This window comes from Sciurus vulgaris (genome assembly GCF_902686455.1).
Source record: "Sciurus vulgaris genome assembly, chromosome: 2".
In the NCBI taxonomy this organism is placed as follows: Eukaryota; Metazoa; Chordata; class Mammalia; order Rodentia; family Sciuridae; genus Sciurus; species Sciurus vulgaris.
The window spans coordinates 135,795,236-135,815,598 of NC_136462.1; the positions used below are offsets into that span (position 1 = coordinate 135,795,236).

A 20,363-nucleotide genomic window follows, 5' to 3' on the forward strand; every position below is an offset into this window, starting at 1 on the left:
AAATGGCATACTTTCACTGTAGCCTTATGACAGAGGATACAGCTAAGCTTCTCCCTGATTTCTTTTTTTTTGGAGCTGGGGATCGAACCCAGGGCCTTGTGCTTACAAGGCAAGCACTCTACCGACTGAGCTATCTCCCCAGCCTCTCCCTGATTTCTGACCCACAGAAACTATGACATATTAATAATGTTTACTTTTTTAAATGCATCCAATAGAATGTAAATATCATAGCTATATCAATGATATCAAGCATCATTTTTTAAAATACATACATCCATATATTTGTTTTTTATTTGTTGATAAACCTTTATTTTCTTTATATGTGGTGCTGAGAATTGAATCCAGTGCCTCACACATGCTAGGCAAGCACTCTACCACTGAGCTATAACTGCAGTCCCTTCTTTTTTAGAATATATGAATAAACTCATCAACTGTTGAAGAAATATAGGACATAAAGCATAAACTCATTTTCTGTAGGAAATTTATCCTGGAAAAGTAGCAAGTAAACATTTTCAAATAAATGTCATTTTAAATACAGGAGTAATACTTTTCAAAGAAATTTAGTCTTATAAGGTTCATTCTAATGGCAATCCCTTAATTTACTAATGTGTAAATTTTTATTTTCATACAGACAGTCCCTAATTGGTTTGACTTACAATTTTTCAACAGTGAAGCAAAAGTGACAGGCATTCCATAGAAACTATATTTTGAATTTTTATCTTTTCTCATGCTGGTGAGATGAGCAAAATTCTCAGGATGTTGGAAAGTAGCAGCTTGACACAATTCACAGGTAATTTATGGGTTTACTGGGACATAATTCCATCATGAAGTTAAGAGACATCTGTAATTCAACTTTCTTAATGCAAGAAATATAAACATTCTCAAAATATTAAAGATCTTAATTTAAAATGCCCCAATAAATTTAATGTCAATGTTGTTAATTTGAAAAAACAAAGTTGTATAGTTTTTAGAATTTCATCAACTCAAGACTAAAAATATTTTTTTTAATTTTGAAATTAAAATGTTACACTACTTTTAAAACACAGGTAATATGAAACAAGGAAAAGCAAAGAAAGAACAATATTCTGAAGGTGGGTTTCTGATATTTGTATTCAATTACATGAAACTGAAATATAGATAAATATGAACTCCATGTCTACCACTGTTTACAATCACAATTTAAGTGGCTATCAACTACCCATATTCAAAATGCTTGGGACAAGAAGTGTTTCAGATTTCAGAGCTTTTTAGATTTTTGAATATTTGCATGGAAGTTACTGGTTGAACAGCCCCTATTCTAAAACCGGAAATCTGAAACTTTGTGAATCTCATGTCAGCATTCAACAAGTTTCAGATTTTGAAGCATTTCAGACTTTGTACTTTTGCTTTAGGGGTGCTCAACTATTATTAAGTTTACAGTGCTCCCAGAAAATATATTTGATCTAAACTCCACCGACATGTGTACATACTTATGCTACCAATTCTGCAAGTATGATTAATAGCTCAGTGCACCCATTCTTCTGCTCATAGTATGTCCCCAAAGGGCTTGTGTGTAGGGTACAATAGAACAGAAATACATCTATGGAAGACTCCATTTTAATATAATCAAAACTATGGGAGGATATTTTGGCAATTCGGGAAAAATAAAATTCTACCCATTTTAAAAGTTAACATATATATGACAAGAAATAGGTAAAGTCATTAGAAGCCTTATGAAAGTTGTTAAAGAAGTTGCTTATATTACATAAGGAAATACCCTACAGCAGATCACTTTTTAAATGTTTATGCTTCTGTTTACTCCTGATTTACTCAGCCACATGTGATGGCTCAGGAGTCTAGAATCTCATGAACAACTGTAAGTTTATTTACATAAACAACTCTAAGTTTATTTATATAAAATCTTCTGTTGGTAAAAAGTGTATCTCAAGGGTTTGTAGAACCATGGGTAGGAAGAATATTCTTTCAGCTTGAATTAGAAATCTCTAAATGACATTCCCTTGCAGAATCCACAGCACACAGAAGCCCTGCAAATATTTTTGTCAAATGTGTAAATGAATATCAAAAAAGTTGCATCCAATTACAACTGCTTGAAAGGAAACTATATGAAAAAGGAAAAAAGAATACACCTGTAATGGTATTCTAAAAATATACTTGAGAAACACTTAGAAAGTATCTGATCCACTGGAACTCTTTATAAGTATTTGTCAATAATGTTATCCTGATAACTTAGTTTGGTCTACGACAGTCCCTAGCAGATGCATCAGTATGAGCTATTATTACTGATAAAAAGAACTTAGACACTTATATAAAAACTTGTGAGTATGTACTTGCATCATCTTCATATGTGAAAGAAAGCCTATCTTACAAGCTTTGTTTTGCCCCCCACCCCCCACCTCAGGGCCTTGTTCAAGTACTCTGCCAGAGCTTAATCCCCGACCCTCTATCTTACAAGTTAAATAGCCACTGTTTTATAATAAAGACTCAGTAAGACTTTAATATATAAGAAATATGAATAAAGTCTTGTAATTTATCTGAGCACAACAAATTCATTGCTTATAAATCCTAAGTATATTCTATCCATTGTATCTATATAAATTCTGAATTTCATAGAGAACTTCTGGTAAGAGTCATGTTAGCTTGTATCTAAAAAATACAACTAAAAAGAAAACACCAAAATTCCAATTGATAATCAAACTGCAAAAGTTTTCTTTCATACTGAAGCAGACTTAATTTAGGAAACTGCTTTATGTTTGGGATTTCCTCTCTTACACTTTGAGTGCTGACCACAACAGAGATGAAGACTGAGGTAGTTTTAAAATTCTGTGAGGATTAAACCAGACTATATTTTTCACATTTTCTAAAGAAGTAAGCTTTGGGTTGTGCGAAGTACCCTCAACTTCCAGGGGCCAAGAACAACTGCTGCAATGAAAGAGCAAAGTAGTTAGGGTTAGGAGGAATCACCTTTTATAATGAAACTAGCTAAAATACCTACTTGTTGACATCAACAAAGTCAACTCTTTATTTTACTTAAGGTTGTGAAGCTTTTAAGATGCTTAAAATAGGAAGCCATTTTAAACACAGTAGGGATACTCTCCATTTTAAGGAAATGCGGTTATAAATTCTCCTACAAAACTTACCTAAATGATCCCTTAGCTTATAAAAATACAACACATGCTCGTGAAATATGACAGGGAGTCTACTATCTAATTCATGTTGCAAATAAGTGATAAGATATGCCATAAATGCTCATATGACAAAATAATCCACAAATGACTAAACTGATTGTATTAAGGGGCATGGCTAAAGATATAACCATATAGCTTAATCAAAGTGATCAACAAAAGCAAAATCAAAAACTTTAAAACATATTTCAGGGAGGTTCACAGTACTAACACAAATAAAATTGTGGGTAAATCAAGCAACAGAGATGAGTCCTAGCTGTACTTACATTATACTTTTACTTCTCATTTGAAACAACTAATTAATAGCTAAAAAGCAATAAAATTTGGATTTTTAATGTAACAATTCTTCTTTTCAATAACAAACTAAATCAATCACTCTCCAGAAAGGAATTGCTAAGGCAGAGAGATTTTAAAACTCATTTTTCAAACTGTAGCATAATCTGTGGAGACAAATAAATTAGACTCTTATACAAAATATTTAAGTACTTTTCTCTTGCTTAATTTCAATTATTAGATATAAAATCTAGATTCAGTTTCCATCTGTTCTCTTATTTCTGAATCATCACATGGCTTCACTACTCTAAAGAAATGCCTAATTTAAAGAATTCTAATACTACAAAACTAAGCCAAAGGTGTTTTATTTGTTTGTTTGTTTGTTTTTGGCAGAACTGGGGATTGAACCCAAGACCTTGTGCATGCTAGGCAAGTGCTCTACCACTGAGTTCCGTCCCAAGCCCCAATGCACCTCTCAAGTAATGAAAAAGCCCTTTTTGAAAAAATAAAAATGAAACACTCTTCTACACATAAGCAAAAAGACAAAAGTAATCAAGAAGCTAAGTTAAAAGGTTATTAGAAATACAGTACATGGGAAAGTTATCTTTCATAAGATTTGAAGCAGAAAAGAATTAAAGGGGAAAGTATACTGGCTCTCCTTTTAGAAGGTTGTATTTTAAAATACAATTACTAAATAGATGAAAATTCATCCTAAAAAGAATTCCTTTTCTTTTTCACTTAATTAGGTTGGTAGAACCATAAGAAACACTAAAAAGGGCAATGGATAAACAAAAAAGGACAGGATTTTCCCTCCCTCCCAACAAAGGTACTATTAATGAAATAAACATTGCTCACATAATTTTCTTTTTTTTAATTAGTAAAGTTGTAAGTTACCATGACATAATGAAATGACTAAGATAAGTTAAGATTGTAACTTCATCCTGTCCAAGAATAAGTTTCTTACAATGATATTTTAAAAACTCCTATGAAGTATGTAATCATAGTTGAAATGTTACATTATACTAGTTAAATGTAAGATTTACAAGGTAAAAGAGCCTAGCTTATTTTGCTTGAATGAACAGGCTATATATATGGCACAACTGAGTGTTCATATATCCATTTTTAATCCTTCTAAGAAATAATTAAGAGAAAGGATACCTCTACCTGATTTATAATTTGTACGTACAAAGCAATCTGACAGTTAATGTCTTTAAATGGATGGTTCAATAATAATTTGCAATTCACACATTACTAAATATATGTGTTACCTCAACAATATCCGAGTTGGTTCTGCTTTCATGAGGCTCGTTATATTCTGTATACTTGAGAAGAACTTTGTCCATATCAGTGCTGGCATACTGAAACAGTTTGTTAGAGCTGTTGAAAATGATGAGTGCTATTTCACAGTCACAGAGCACACTAAGTTCATAGGCTTTCTTCATCAACCCAAACTTTCTCTTTGTAAAAGTGACCTAGACAATTAAAGAAAAAAAGTATATTTTATTAAAAGTATTAGTATTACTGGAAATATAGACTATTTGAAAATGAGTTTTCTTATAATACTGAGCCAGACTTCAAAGATGGAAAAGGTTCCTACTGTCACACTCCACATGGGCATTCTCCTTCCCCATTCTGCCATAAAAACTAGAGTCTTACATATTTATCTTACATGTACAAGAACTTGGAAAAAGAAATCTCCTCTCCTTCTAGATGATATTCCCTTATGTTTAATTATGATTACACCACAGAAGGCAAAGAAACTGAGAAGGAAACAGCTGGTCAGTGGTCCCTTATTACTCATCTTAAAATTATTACCACTAAAAACCCTAATCCTTCCATCCAGGTATACCAGCATCATCTAGACTTTAATGCCTAAACAATTAAGTATACAGACACTAATCTAACTCATGCTTTCTACAGTACCTACAGAAATTCAGTCTAGGATCAGCAAGTTCTCTAATGTTCTCAAATTCTTCTTTTACTATTTATTTCTGTAACTGAAATCCGCTGCCTGAAGACTCTCAAAACAAATTTTTTCAGTTTGTTTCAAAAGATTACTTTCCTTATATTCAAGGCCCCTAGAAGGTAAGTCCTTTTACCTCCCTATTCTTTCTTCCAAATTATTTGTCCTTCCTTCCCCTTCAAAAACCTCAGGTATCTTTAAGCTTATGCCATGAAATTATAATACCCTGTGGTGAGCCACCAAATCCACCTTACTCTTCATGTAGTATCATCTGATTACTTCACCTCCTCTCCCTTTTCTTTCCAGCTCTGCTCTGCTTCTGTCCCTGGTGACTTTAGCATCTGCATAAAAAAAATCCACACAAATATCTTGGGCTCTCAATTCCTTTACTTACCAATCTCCAATGATTTTTACCTCTAATACATGTTCATCATCCATTCCCCTTGTCACACCATCACCAATAATCCACATTACTTCCCAAATCCCAAATTCATGAAATCTACTTCACCTATACTCCTGCTCTATTTTCTGTTACTTTTCCAGAATTTTTTTCACCTCATCAAGTCTTCTAATTACCTTACCACTTTGCTACTACAGATTGAACAGCCCTTATCCAAAATGGCTTGGGACCAAAAGTGTTCTGAATTTGGGCTTTTTGTAGATTTTGGAACTTTTGTACACACACAATGAGATATCTGGGAGATGGGATCTCAGTCTAGACACATAATTCATTTGTTTCTTGTACACACAGTGTGAAGATTAATTTTTACAATACTTTCAGTGGACCTTTGTTTTCACTGTGACTTATCTTACATAGCCAGGTGAGGAATTTTCCACTGTGGTATCATGTCAGTGCTGAAAAAGTTTCAAATTTGGGACTTTTGATTTTCAGATAAGGGATGCTCGATCTGTATTTATTCTCCTGTATTTTCTTCTCTTTCTAGATTTTCTTCTCTTTCACTTCCTTCCAAACACCTAATTTCTTATACTTCTCTCATTAACAAACTTTTCTGACACAATCACCAAGCAGAGACTGACTTCCTAAAAATACACCAAATTATCCCTATATCTTTACGCAAGTAGCTGACAATTCCTGGGAACATGCCACACTTACATCTGGTATGTATGAACTGATGATCATTAAATCTCAACTAACACTCAATGTTGTCTGACATTCCTAACGTTACTTGTTTCGTGAACCCATTCTCCAAGTCAACTATGCACCACCTTCTCCTACTTCACTCTCCTCTCGTGATCTTTCCTGAAATCATTAGAAAAAAAAGAACCACCTCATCTTTTCATCGCTAATCTATCAATTTATCTCATCTGTACCCTTCCCCACTCCCTTCTCTGCAGTTACTGACATGTCTGTGCATTACCATCCCCATCATGATTTTTTTGCACTCTACTAGATCAAATGCCATAAGTACATAAACATGCTCCAGCATCTCCTTCCACACTACATTGCTTTTGCAGTTATCAATCTTTTTATTCTCTACTTCAGAATGAAAATGTTTAAATGTTTTAACATTTGTTTTAGTTGGCTGTGATTTCTTACCACTTATTCTCAACTTTTATTTGTTATAATCAGACTTCCATTCCCCATATCCACCAAGACTGCTCTTGTTAATACCATCTTCAGTGACCTGTAATTTATGTGATCAAAGTGAACAGTCACATTGGTTCTCATCTGACTTTACACCTCAGCAGAATTTAACAGAGTTAAGTATATTCTCACTCTTCACTTCTTTTCCAGATGTTCATGACACAACATTCTCCTACTTCACTGGATGCCTATTCTCAGCCTTTATTGCTACCTCCTCCTCTTCTGTTCAACCTTCATATATTTAAATGCCTGCATATTTTCAACTCGGGCTCCCTTCTCCTTTTATCCTCCCAGTTTTTGCCTGGTGATTATATCTAGCTTCATGGTTTAAAAAGCAACAAATAAAAGTGTCTTCCAACTTTCTACATTTCAGCAAGGTACTACCATCCATTTAAAGAACAAAAACAAGAATTTAAGAATTAACCTTAGATCCTCTTAATTATCTACCCTATCCAATCTATTAGCAAATTCTGTCAACTTTACATCTAAAATATATCTCCAATCTATTTACTTCTATCTACCTCTACCACTACTAACCAAGATAGATTACATCATTTCTCATTACCTAGCTTACATAATGATCTTATTGGATTTCCTGGGGCATCTATAACATCCTACGTTTGCCAAGTAACTGACAAAGTGATATTCTGAAATAAAGACCAAATTGTGTTAAGTATAAGATTAGGGTTTTTCATTGCACTGAAAGTAACATCCAAACTCACTGAGTATACAAAAGAAATTATGCTCCATTTCCATATCTGAACTTTTCCCCACCAATCTCCCATATACCAATTAATCCACATTGGCATGAGTATGTGCATATATATGTAGATGTATGTGTGCTGTGTGTGTGTTCCTTAAGACACCAGCTATTTTCTGTATTCCCTCTATGTGGAATGCCAGCAAATCAAATCTCTTTAATAGTTCCTTTCTTCATCTTATAAAAATAAACCTCTTATAATTTATTTTTTTAAAAATCCTTACTATATAAATACACATATATGATTTTTTATAAATGCAAACATGGAATCTATTAACATCTTTTGCTTGTATCCCTACTTTCCCTTGCAGCTACACAAACCCCTTAACCCATATTTTCAGCACAGAATTTTTTTATACATTATCATATAATCATAAACATATATTTGTATATACATTCAAGGGATTTTGTCAGTGTTTTTGCAAAAATGGGAAGTTATCAGCATTCCTTTGTTTTACTCATTTAACTATACTTCATGGATAAGTCTCCAAGTCAAATGCTTTCTTTGCTAATATATGGTATAAAATTAAAATCTAATTTAATATGCATTTTCCTAATTTCTAGTGATTTGATGATTTTTTTTATTATCTATTATCATTTGGAATCTGCTTTCCCTAAATGGTTTATCTTTTGATTGTTTTCCTATTATGTAATTTGTCTTTTACTTCTCTGAGTAAGAGATTCTTTTACAGATATATTTTATATGTTTTAAAATACATACATGTATATGTGTTTCACAAATACCTTTTGAAATTTCCTATTTATTAACTTATGTATCATTTGTCATTACAAAATTTTTAATTTTTATTCAAGACTGGTTGTCAGAATGTGGAATTATACACTATCAAAATACATTACCTTCAAACAGTGCAATCAGGGCAATCTGAATCATTTATGACTTGAGATGTACCTACATGTACTTGCTACATGAAAATTTTTAATCTAGCAAAGATATAGTACTTTAGAATGTTTATTCATTCTTTTAATACTGCAGAAGAAAATGACAATCAACTATGTAATGTACTGCAGGAACAATTCTTACTTTCAGAATGAGTGAGATATTAACAAGAGTTAAAATTAAGACTAAAAAGGGCTCTTAAGAATATGCATTAAGCATGATTAAAGAAAATCCTTAAAAGTAATAGCTCTCTATCGGTAAAAAGAAACAGTCCCTGTTGTCCTTTCCATATTCAAACACATGTCTACAATTATCAATCAGAAGGTGAAGATTGATTATCAATCAGAATTTGAAGGGGTTAGTAGAGGAAGAAAAAATAAACAATCTCCTCCCCATTCCTCTCAGTTACTCCAACTAGAGTAAAGTCAGAAAACGCTTCTTCAGCAACCAACTTGCACAAAAATACACACATGCTTCAATCATGGCACCAAAATCTATAAATTGAAAACTGTAAACTTAAAATATAGCACTTCCAAGCTTCCTAAATGAAAGCTTCATTTTATTCAGCACTTAGCCTATTTTTAAAGGCATTTTTATTTTTTAGATTAGTTTTACGCTAACAACAAAATAAAGAGAAAGCTAAAGAAATTTCCTATAAATCCCATCCCTAAACATGCATTGTCTCTCCCCCGATTATCAACATCTCTCAGCAGAGTAGTACATTTATTAAAACTGATGAACCTATATTGATACAACATCATCAAGCAAAGCCCATGGTTATGTCAGGGTTTACTTGCTGCTGTATATTCTCCAAGTCTGGACAAACGTATGACATGTATGATACAATTACAGTATCACACAGAACATTTTCATTGCCCTAAAACTCCTGAATAATATTCCACTGTCTCTATGTACCACAGTGTATTTATCCACTCACATGCTGAAGGACACCTTGGTTATTTCCAACTCTTAGCAATTACAAATAAGATTGATATAAACATCCATGTGCAGGTTTTGAGTAGACATAAGTTTTCAACTCTTTTGGTTAAATACCAAGGAGTGCACTTGCTGGATTATATGTTAACAGTAGGTTTAGCGGGGCTGGGGTTGTAGCTCAACGGTACAGCACTTGTCTAGCACATGAGGCGCTGGGTTTGATCCTGAGCACCACATAAAAAATAAACAAAAATAAAAGTACTGTGTTTATCTACAACTAATATATATATATATATATATATATATATATATATATTTAGAAAAAGAGTAGGTTTGGTGTTATAAGAAAGTCCCAAAGGCACGAAGAACTGTGACTGATGAATTGCTGGAGGCTCAGTGCAGCTATGTCTGAAAGTTATCAACTCCAAAACAGAATACAGAAGGAAAAGAGCAAAATGGGAGGACTGCAAAGCTTACTTTTTATAAAGCTACAGTAGTCAAGGCAGTGTAATATTGGAAGAACATGAAGATACATGGAAAAGAAAAGAGAGCCCAGTAGTGGAAGGGGAACAGAGAGAGGGAGGAAGGAAAAAAGAGGGGCACTAGGGAGTGAAATGGAGTAAATTAAACTCCATGCATGCACGATTATGTCTAAATGAAGCCAACTATTATATATAACTATAATGTACCAATAAGATAAAAGACATGTTTTCCACAACATATATCCTTAGAGAATTGTAAACTAAAACAACACTGAGATAGCACTACATACTTATTAGAATGGTAGAAACCTAAAACACTGACGACAAATGGTCCTGAGGCTATGGGAAAGAGGAACTCTCATTCACTGCTGGTGGAAATGCAAAATGTTAGTCACTTTGAAAGAAGTTCAGCATTTCCTTACAAAAACAAAAATAAGTCTACTTTTACCATATCATCCAATGATTGTAGTACTTGCTATTTACCCAAAGGAGATGAAAACTTAGGTTCACTCAAACATGCACATGCATGCTTATTATCAACTTTATTCACAACTGCCTAAAGTTGGAAGTAAACAAGATGTCTTGAGTAGGTGAGTAGATAAACTGGTCCATTTAAAGAATGGAATATTATTCAGTGCTTAAAAAGAAATGAAGCCTCAAACCATGAAATCATGTAGAAATTTTCAGATTACTAAGTGAAAGATGACAATCTGAAAAGAATATACTATATGATTCCAATTGCATTGCATTCTGGAAAACTATGGAGACAGAAAGAATAGGAGTTGGAGGGAATGAAAGAGGGATGAACAGAGAGAGAACACAGGATTTTCAGAGCAGTAAAACTATTCTGCATGACACTACCATATTATATTTTTCAAAACCCCACAGATTCATTATACAACACCAAAAGTGAATCCTATGGACTTTGAATGCTGATCATGTGTCAATGCAGGTTCCTTCATTTTAACAACAGCACCTTTCTGATGCAGGATGTAGGCAGTGGGGGAGGCTGGATGGGAAGGGAAAAGTATATTGGACTCTGTATTTTCCACTTAATTTTGCTGTGAACCTACAACTGTTCTAAAAATATTTTAAAATAATTTTTAAAAGTCCTTAAGAATAAATTTTTGAATAATCTTTAAATTGTAGAACAAAGTTCAGCAATGTCTTTCTCCATCAAAATCTACCATATGCGTTTCTTCCTATGATCATTGTCTAAGTGTTGGTCTAGAGTTAAAATCAATCATTATAAAAGCTATAATCATTGTAAATCCTCTACAAGAAGGAGAGGATTTCTAGTACAGAGGGTAATTATTTCCACTACAATTGCTTTTCAAAGGCAGAAAATTAATGCATATACCCTCTTACAGATGCACTATGTGCACACAAAAGAGAAGCAACAAAGAAAATGCACTTCACATGTACAATTTTAAGATGTTTCTGTTTCTTCAATCTGTTTCTTATGCAGCATGACAAAGATCAAACAGGTAGTATAGCAGATTATTTTCACTTAACTGTGGCAGCATGTCTGTTTTCTTCCTTTTGTTAGCACTAAATGCATTTAATATTTATACACCTTAGTATTTAATCATTTTATTCTCTTTATTTCACAAAAATCTTGATATTCCCAACCTTGTTTTTGTCTCAAGTACATGAAGCACAATACTCCATACATGATCAAATATCCAGTTGGTTAAGATTTAAGTAAAGCCTAAGAAAAGTTTTTATTTAAACTTCAATGAGAAAATTGGCCAAGGTAATGAACACTGTTTATGGAATACATTTATACAGAAATTGTGTCACACACTCAAATCACCTTTTAAGAAGTATCTTTGAATTACTGGCTTATACCTGATACTTTAATTTGGGGGGGGGGGAGTTGGGGAACATTTTTTTTTTTAATTGTTGCAGTTGTTGTTTTGCTTTTGTTTTGTGGTTCTGGGATAGAACCCATAACCTCACACATGTTCACTGGCAAATGTTCTACTACTGAGTTATATATCCAACCCCTAATATTTTAAATATAGAACACAAGTAAAAATTCCAATATCTGTTGAAGTACTTGTTTTTAGAAACACATGTTTGCAACGATCAAAAAGAAAACGGAATACAATGAGGCAAGCCACAAAAGGAATCAAGGATACTGACCATAGCTCAAGAGTATTCTTCTAGGAAAAAGTCAATATTCCAAACCATGAATTTTCATATGCCATATTTGATGAAATTTACATGCAAATGAAGATAGATTCAGAGAATTCGAATGGAATTCTTCACAAAAATGGGGATTTAATTGTTCCAGGAAGGATGAGAGGAGGAGGAGGCAGAAGAAAGGAAGGTAGGAAGGATGGTGAGGAAGAGAATTTTATAGAAAAGTTATTTTTGTTAGTTTATACCTAATATCATTGTCAAAGATTTGAAATAACAGGAAGAATTAAAACATGCGCTGGTATAGCTCTGGAAACAATCACAAGAGAAAAAAAGAAATCACATTGTAACAAGAGATTACAGCCACAATAACAAAATTCAAAACAGAAAATAAGCTAAAATGAATAGTTTTTGGGTATAGTTGGCAAATAATGAAGATACTAAATAAGTACTTGGAAAATAATTGTTAGAAAGTGATTACTGAAAGATCATACCCTTCTCTTGAAAAAAATGATAAATAATAATCAAACTCGTGACAAATTGTGGCTATGATACAGAATGTCAAGGTTAAAGAAATAATATTATGGACACCCAAGTAAGAAAAGTAACTCTGTTTTAGAAATGGGGGGAAAAAATTTCAGTCTGGTGCTAGAATTCTGACAACTTTCAGAGCCAGACGACAAATCTATAACACGTTCTGGGAAAAAGAAATGAAGTTCTAGAGTGTTAGAATTATTCAGATTATGATTCAATTATAAAGGCAAAAAACATTTTCAAACATAAGACACAGAAGGAATACAGCACCTACCACCCATTCCTAGGGGGGAGCATGCCACAACAAACACTTGCTAAACAAATTTAGACATCCAAATATATAAAGTGAAGAAGGCTGGGAGTTTTTTCTATGTTGTTCCATGCTGCACAGCAACTAAAACACTGCATGACACTCAATAGATGTGAAAAAGTTTGCTGAATTCATAAGCCAGGAAAAGAATTAAAACAACAACAAAACAAACAAACAAAAAACACAAACCAAAGTGAAGGACTGGTAATGCAGAATCCTTTAAATTTAGAATTGCAATTATGTAAGTGGAAATTATGATCATAAAACAGAAGAGAATCATTTCAACAATATTAAAACATTAGCACATTTGGGTTCCTGACAAAATGCTAAATTGACACAGAATGTAGATCTACTTACCCCAGAATTAATCTATGGGGAACTACAGGTATTACGAATCCTAAGGACTACGGTAAAATGGTGTGACAAACCTCAGATCTTATGCTTGCATATGTATGAGAGTAAGGGAGGCAGATGGAGGCTGATAGCCTGGAAAAGTAAACAGCCAGTGGAGCTACTAGAAGATATATTTTTGAAACAGCAGTTGGGGTTCAACTCACACTTCTTCCCTCCACTTCCTGGGACACTCAATATCTGCCACCTCACAAAAGGGGCTGTCAGCAGTGCTAATACAGAAGTCCTCCAGAACAAAACCAACTAGCTCAGCACAGAAGTGCTGCTGGGCATGTAGCGGAACAAAAAAAAAAAAGGCAATTTCCCAATCACTCAGTGTACAGCTACAATACAAGTTCTTTGAGGATATGAGAAATGATATGATTAACTAATTAATGTTTTTTACACTTGGACCTTGTAAAAAATTGAGAAGATCAACTGGGACGTATATAAAATATAAAAAGATCACAAAGAAGAAAATCAACTAAACTGGCAAGTTAAGACATATTACAAGACTGAAATAACAAAAACAGATGCTGCCAGATGCTATTTATAAAAGATATTCCTACAGCATAAGGATACAGTATACTTGAAAGATACACGTAGAGAACTAAATCTCTCAGAAAACTAACCAGAAGAAAGGTGTAGCTAAAAGTGGGCAGAGTAGGTTTAAGACAAACATGCCTGAGGACAAAGAACAATATGTATTGCAAAATTCCCCATGAAAATCCAAAACCAGACACATCAAGCAAAGAAGACTTCAGATCAATATCTCTGGTGAATATAGATGCAAAAATTCTCCATAAAACTTTAGCAAACTGCATACAAAAACATATTAAAAACAGAGTGCACCATGATCAAGTGGGTTCTTCCAAGGGACATAAGGAAGGTTCAAAGTATGGAAATAAATAAACGTAATTCATCACATCAATAGACTTAAAAACAAGAATCATATGATCATCTCAATAGATGCAGAAAAAGTATGTGGCAAAATACAGCACCTCTTCATGTTCGAAACACTAGAAAAACTAGGGATGGTGGGAACATACCTCAACATTATAAAAGCTATCTATACTAAGTCAAAGGCCAACATCATTCTAAATGGATAAAAATTGAGAATATTCCCTTTAAAAGCTGGAACAAGACAGGGATGCCCGCTTTAACCACTTCTATTCAACATGATCCTTGAAACTCTAGCCAGAGCAATCAGACAAACGAAAGAAATTCAAGGGATACAAATAGGGAAAGAAGAACTCAAACTATCACTATTTAATGATGAAATGACTCTATATTTAGAAGATCCAAAAAATTCCCACCAGAAAACTTCTAGAACTCAAATTCTAGAACTCATAATACCAGTATATAAAAACAACATCCATAAATCAAACGTGTTCCTATATATCAGTGATGAATTGGAAAACTACCCCATTCACAATAGTCTCAAAAAATAAAATACTTGGGAATCAATCTAACAAAAGAGGTAAAAGACCTCTACAATGAAAACTACAGAATGCTAAAGAAAGAAATTGAAGAAGGTTTTAGAAGAAGGAAAGAACTCCCATGCTCCTGGCTAGGCAGAATTAATATAGTCAAAATGGCCACACTACCAAAAGTGTTAAACAGATTTAATGCAACTCCTATTTAAATCCCAATGACATTCTTCATAGAACTAGAAAAAGCAATCATGAAATTTATCTGGAAAAATAAGAGACCCAGAATAGCCAAAGCAATCCTCAGTAAGAAAAGTGAAGCAGGAGGCACCACAACACCAAACTTTAAACTATACTACAGAGCAATAATAACAAAAGCAGTAGGGTATTGGTACCAAAACAGACACATAGCCTAAAGGTACAGAATACAAGACACAGAGAAAATCCACATAAATACAGTTATCTTATACTAGACAAAGGTACCAAAAACATGCACTGGAGAAAAAGATGGCCACTTCGACAAATGGTGCTGAGAAAACTGAAAATCCACATGTAACGAAATGAAATTAAACCTCTATCTCTCACGCTGCATGAAATTCAAGTCAAAGTGTATCAAAGATTTAGGCATTAGAACAGAGACCTGGTGCCTATTAGAAGAAAAAGTAGGCCCAAATCTTTACCCTGTCAGCTAGATCTGACTTCTTTAACAAGACTCCAAGAATCAATAAATGGAATAGATTCAAACTAAAAAGCTTCTTCTCAATAAAGGAACAATAACATAAAGAGAAGTTCTACAGAATGGGAGAAAATCTTTATCACATACACTTCAAATAGAGCATTAATCTCCAGTATCAATAAACTCAAAAAATTCACCAATAATATATATATAACCTAATCTATAAATGGGCTAAGGAACTGAATAGACACTTCACAGAAGAAATACATCTGACACACAAACCCAAGATATATCAAAAGACAAAACCATGTAATCAAAAGCAAAGAGAAATGGGACCATATATAGACCCACAAATCTACCAAAAAATTGAAAACATCTATGGTTAATATTTTCTAAAAAGTAGTGGAATATATGAAGAAAATATGTGAAAAGGTGGAACATTTCACCAAAGAACTAAAATCTACAAAGAAAGAAAACCTAAAGTGGGTGAATAGCTCATCCTGTAGAGCGCTTGCCCAGTGTGTGCACGGACCCGGGTTCAAATCCCCGGTGCCTGGGAGAAGAGCCAATAAGCCGAAAGAAAAGTCTAGATTTTGCCTTCCTCTTGCCTGTCCATCACCTGCCTTTCACCTATCCATCACCCACAGCCTGAGGTTCACCTCCCAAACATCCGACTGACCGCAGACAGCTAGTGGAGTGTCAGCTGCCTGCTGTTACCTGGAAGTTCACTGTCACAGTACCTGCAGGTTTGGTTACATGTAGCTGCCACATTTTGAGACAGCAGCCAGGCCCCGTAGGACCTCTGGCCGGACTGACTGAGCCCCATCTCCAGATTCCCTCAGCCCGAACAATCATTCCCTGCCTCTGAGGCCCTCACATAGACTGATTGCTCCCCGCCACCAGGAACCCGACAGACTGTGTGCGCCCTATCACCAGGATCCCCAGACCCACTGATTGCACCCCACCTCGAGGGTCCTGCAACCAGACCAAACAAACCCCACCTCCAGGACCCCTGCCTGACCAACCACACCCCACCTCCAGGACCTCCAGCTGACCTCGCCCACACCACGAACTGCAGCTCCCCATTTGCCAACACATTTGGAAGCCAGAGCGGCCATCTTGGATAATCTTGGAAGCCGTAGCTCCGATCTTCAGGTGGGGCAAATCCCATCCTGAAACTCCTGCTGGAGACTTGAAGCTCACTGTCAGGTACCTCTCATACATCAGGCTACAGAAGACTGGTAGGTTTGAATACTATATGACTGTTATAGTATAGATTTTCTTTTTTCTCCTTCTTGAAAAATTTTAAGTTTTTACTTCTTTACTTTTCTTGCTCTGTTTTCCTTTTTGTTTTACCTGTTCCCTCACAGTCGCTTTCTCCCTTTTCACATACTAACAACCAACTTCTTTTGATTACACTCTCACTCTTTCTATTATCTAGAACTTCTATATATTCTTTTCTTATGCCATTAACATCTACATCCTACACCCCACTGCATCCTCTTTGTTCTCTATTAGAAACTGAAGACCTTATTGCAAATCTGTTACACTGAAGATAATAATTAAACTCATTCTGTTTATTACGACAATATTGTTAATGTCCTCATACGGGCTATTTGGTCTAGGGCTGCATACCATCTGAACTGGGCACTGCTAATATTGATCTCCCCCTTAAAGAAAAGATTTTCAAAACCTACAGCATCACTGTAAGCCTATGGGGAGAAACTGCAATACCCCAGATCTGTACTGCTAGAGGGGAACATACATGAACAATATGAAAAAACAAGGGAAGAAAACGATCCAAACAAATCTAGATTCTATATTAATAGAATCCATTGACAGTATGATAGAAGAAATGTCAGAAAAGGACTTCAGATTATACATGATTAAGATGATTCGTGAAGCAAAGGATGAGATAAGAAAGCAAAAGCAGGCAATGAATGATCATATAAATAAGCAATTGAAAGAGCAACTACAGGAAGCAAAAGATCATTTCAACAAAGAGATAAGAGATTCTCAAAATATAAACAAAAAAAATGGAAATCCTTGAAATGAAGGAAACAATAAACCAATAAAAAACGCAATGGAAAGCATCACCAACAGATTAGACCACTTGGAAGCCAGAACCTCAGATAATGAAGACAAAACATTTGATCTGGAAAACAAAGTTGTCCAAACAGAGAAGATGGTAAGAAATCATGAACAGAAACTCCAAGAACTATGGGACATCATGAAAAGACCAAATTTAAGAATTATCGGGATTGAGGAAGGCACACAGATACAAACCAAAGGAATGAACAACCTATTCAATAAAATAATATCAGAAAATTTCCCAAACCTGAAGAATGAAATGGAAAATCAAATACAAGAGGTTTACAGAACACCAAATGCACAAAATCACAACAGATCCACACCAAGGCACATTATAATGAAGATGCCTAACATAAAAAATAAAGATAGAATTTTGAAGGCTGCGAGAGAAAAGCATCAGATTACATATAGGGGGAAACCTATACGGATAGCAGCAGATTTCTCAGCCCAGATTCTAAAAGCTAGAAGAGCCTGGAACAACATATTTCAAGCTCTGAAAGAACATGGTTGCCAACCAAGAATCCTATACCCAGAAAAACTAACCTTCAGATTCGAAGTTGAAATAAAATCCTTCCATGACAAACAAAAGTTAAAAGAATTTATAAATAGAAACCCTACGCTACAGAATATTCTCAACAAAATGTTCCATGAGGAGGAAATGAAAAAAAAACAATGTAGGTCAGTAAAGGGAGGAACTACCTTAAAGAAAAATCCATTTAAAGGAGAAACCAAGCCAGATCCTTCTCTAAAATAGACCATATATTATGCCACAAAGGTAATGTAACCAAATACAAGAAGATAGAGACACTACCTTGTATTCTATCAGATCATAATGGATTGAAATTAGAAATAAATGAAAGTAAAAAACAGAAGCTACTCCAACACCTGGAGATTAAACAATGTGCTAATACATGATGAATGGATAACAGAAGATATTAGGAAGGAAATTAAAAAATTCTTAGAGGTAAATGAGAACAAAGAAATATCATATCAAAATCTCTGGGACACTATGAAAGCAGTACGTAGAGGAAAATTTATCTCATGGAGCGCATTCAATAAAAGAAGTAAAAATCAACAAATAAATGACCTAACATTATAGCTCAAAGCCCTAGAAAAAGAAGAGCAGACCAACACCAAAAGTAGTAGAAGACAGGAAATAGTTAAAATCAGAGCCGAAATCAAAGAAATTGAAACAAAAAAAAATTGGAAAAAATTAACAAAATAAATAGTTGGCTCTTTGAAAAAATAAACAAAATTGATAAACCCTTAGCCACGCTAACAAAGAGAAAGAGGGAGAAAACTCAAATTACTAAAATTCGAATGAACAAGGAAACATCACGACAAACATGAGTGAAATACAAAACATAATTAGAAGCTATTTTGAAAATCTATACTCCAACAAAACAGAAAACCTCGAAGACATTAACAAGTTTCTAGAGACATATGAATTACCTAAACTGAACGAGGAGGACATACACAACTTAAATAAATCAATTTCAAGCAATGAAATAGAAGAGGTCATCAAAAGCCTACCAACAAAGAAAAGTCCGGGACCAGATGGGTTCTCAGCCGAGTTCTACAAAACCTTTAAAGAAGAGCTCATTCCAATACTTCTCAAAGTATTCCATAAAATACAAGAGGAGGGAACCCTCCCAAACTCATTCTATGAAGCCAATATCACACTGATACCTAAACCAGACAGAGACTCATCAAGGAAAGAAAATTTCAGACCAATATCCTTAATGAACATTGATGCAAAAATTCTCAACAAAATTTTAGCAAATCGCATACAAAAATATATTAAAAAGATAGTGCGCCATGATCAAGTGGGTTTTATCGCAGGGATGCAAGGTTGATTCAACATCCGGAAATCAATAAATGTCATTCACCATATCAACAGACTAAAAGTCAAGAATCACATGATTATTTCAATAGATGCAGAAAAAGCATTCGATAAAATACAGCATCCCTTCATGCTCAAAACACTAGAAAAAATTGGGGTAGTGGGATCATTCCTTAACATTGTGAAGGCCATCTACGCTAAGCCCAAGGCCAATATCATTCTAAATGGTGAAAAACTGAAAGCATTCCCCCTAAAAACTGGAACAAGGCAGGGATGCCCTCTTTCACCACTTCTATTCAACATCATTCTTGAGACTCTAGCCAGAGCAATTAGACAAATCAAAGAAATTAAAGGGATACAAATTGGAAAAGAGGAACTCAAACTATCCCTGTTCGCTGATGACATGATTATATATTTAGAGGAACCTGGAAATTCCAACAGAAAACTCTTAGAACTCATAAGTGAATTCAGTAAAGTAGCAGGTTACAAGATCAATGCTCATAAATCCAATGCATTTCTATACATAAATGATGAATCTTCAGAAAGAGAAATTAGGAAAACTACCCCATTCACAATAGCATCAAAAAAATAAAATACTTGGGAATCAACCTCACAAAAGAGGTGAAAGACCTCTACAATGAGAACTACAGAACACGAAAGAAAGAAATTAAAGAAAACCTTAGAAGATGGAAAGATCTCCCATGTTCATGGATAGGAAGAATTAATATTGTCAAAATGGCCATACTACCAAAATGCTATATAGATTCAATGCAATTCCAATTAAAATCCCAATGATGTACCTTACAGAAATAGAGCAAGCAATTATGAAATTCATCTGGAAGAT

The 20,363-nt window shown here is 34.3% G+C and overlaps 1 protein-coding gene across 9 annotated transcripts in view; it reads right to left on the reverse strand.

Moving 5' to 3' along the window:
- Positions 1-20,363, reverse strand: part of MEF2A (myocyte enhancer factor 2A) — a 163,252-nt gene that overhangs the window by 57,884 nt on the left and 85,005 nt on the right. For 7 of the 9 annotated variants that reach the window (XM_079127339.1, XM_079127343.1, XM_079127342.1 and 4 more), the window contains exon 3: positions 4,724-4,927. In XM_079127339.1, the coding sequence (XP_078983465.1) occupies positions 4,724-4,927 (204 nt within the window). Of the gene's footprint in view, positions 1-4,723; positions 4,928-20,363 lie in introns of those variants that run through there. The other 2 variants (XM_079127345.1, XM_079127346.1) reach the window with 2 other exon arrangements.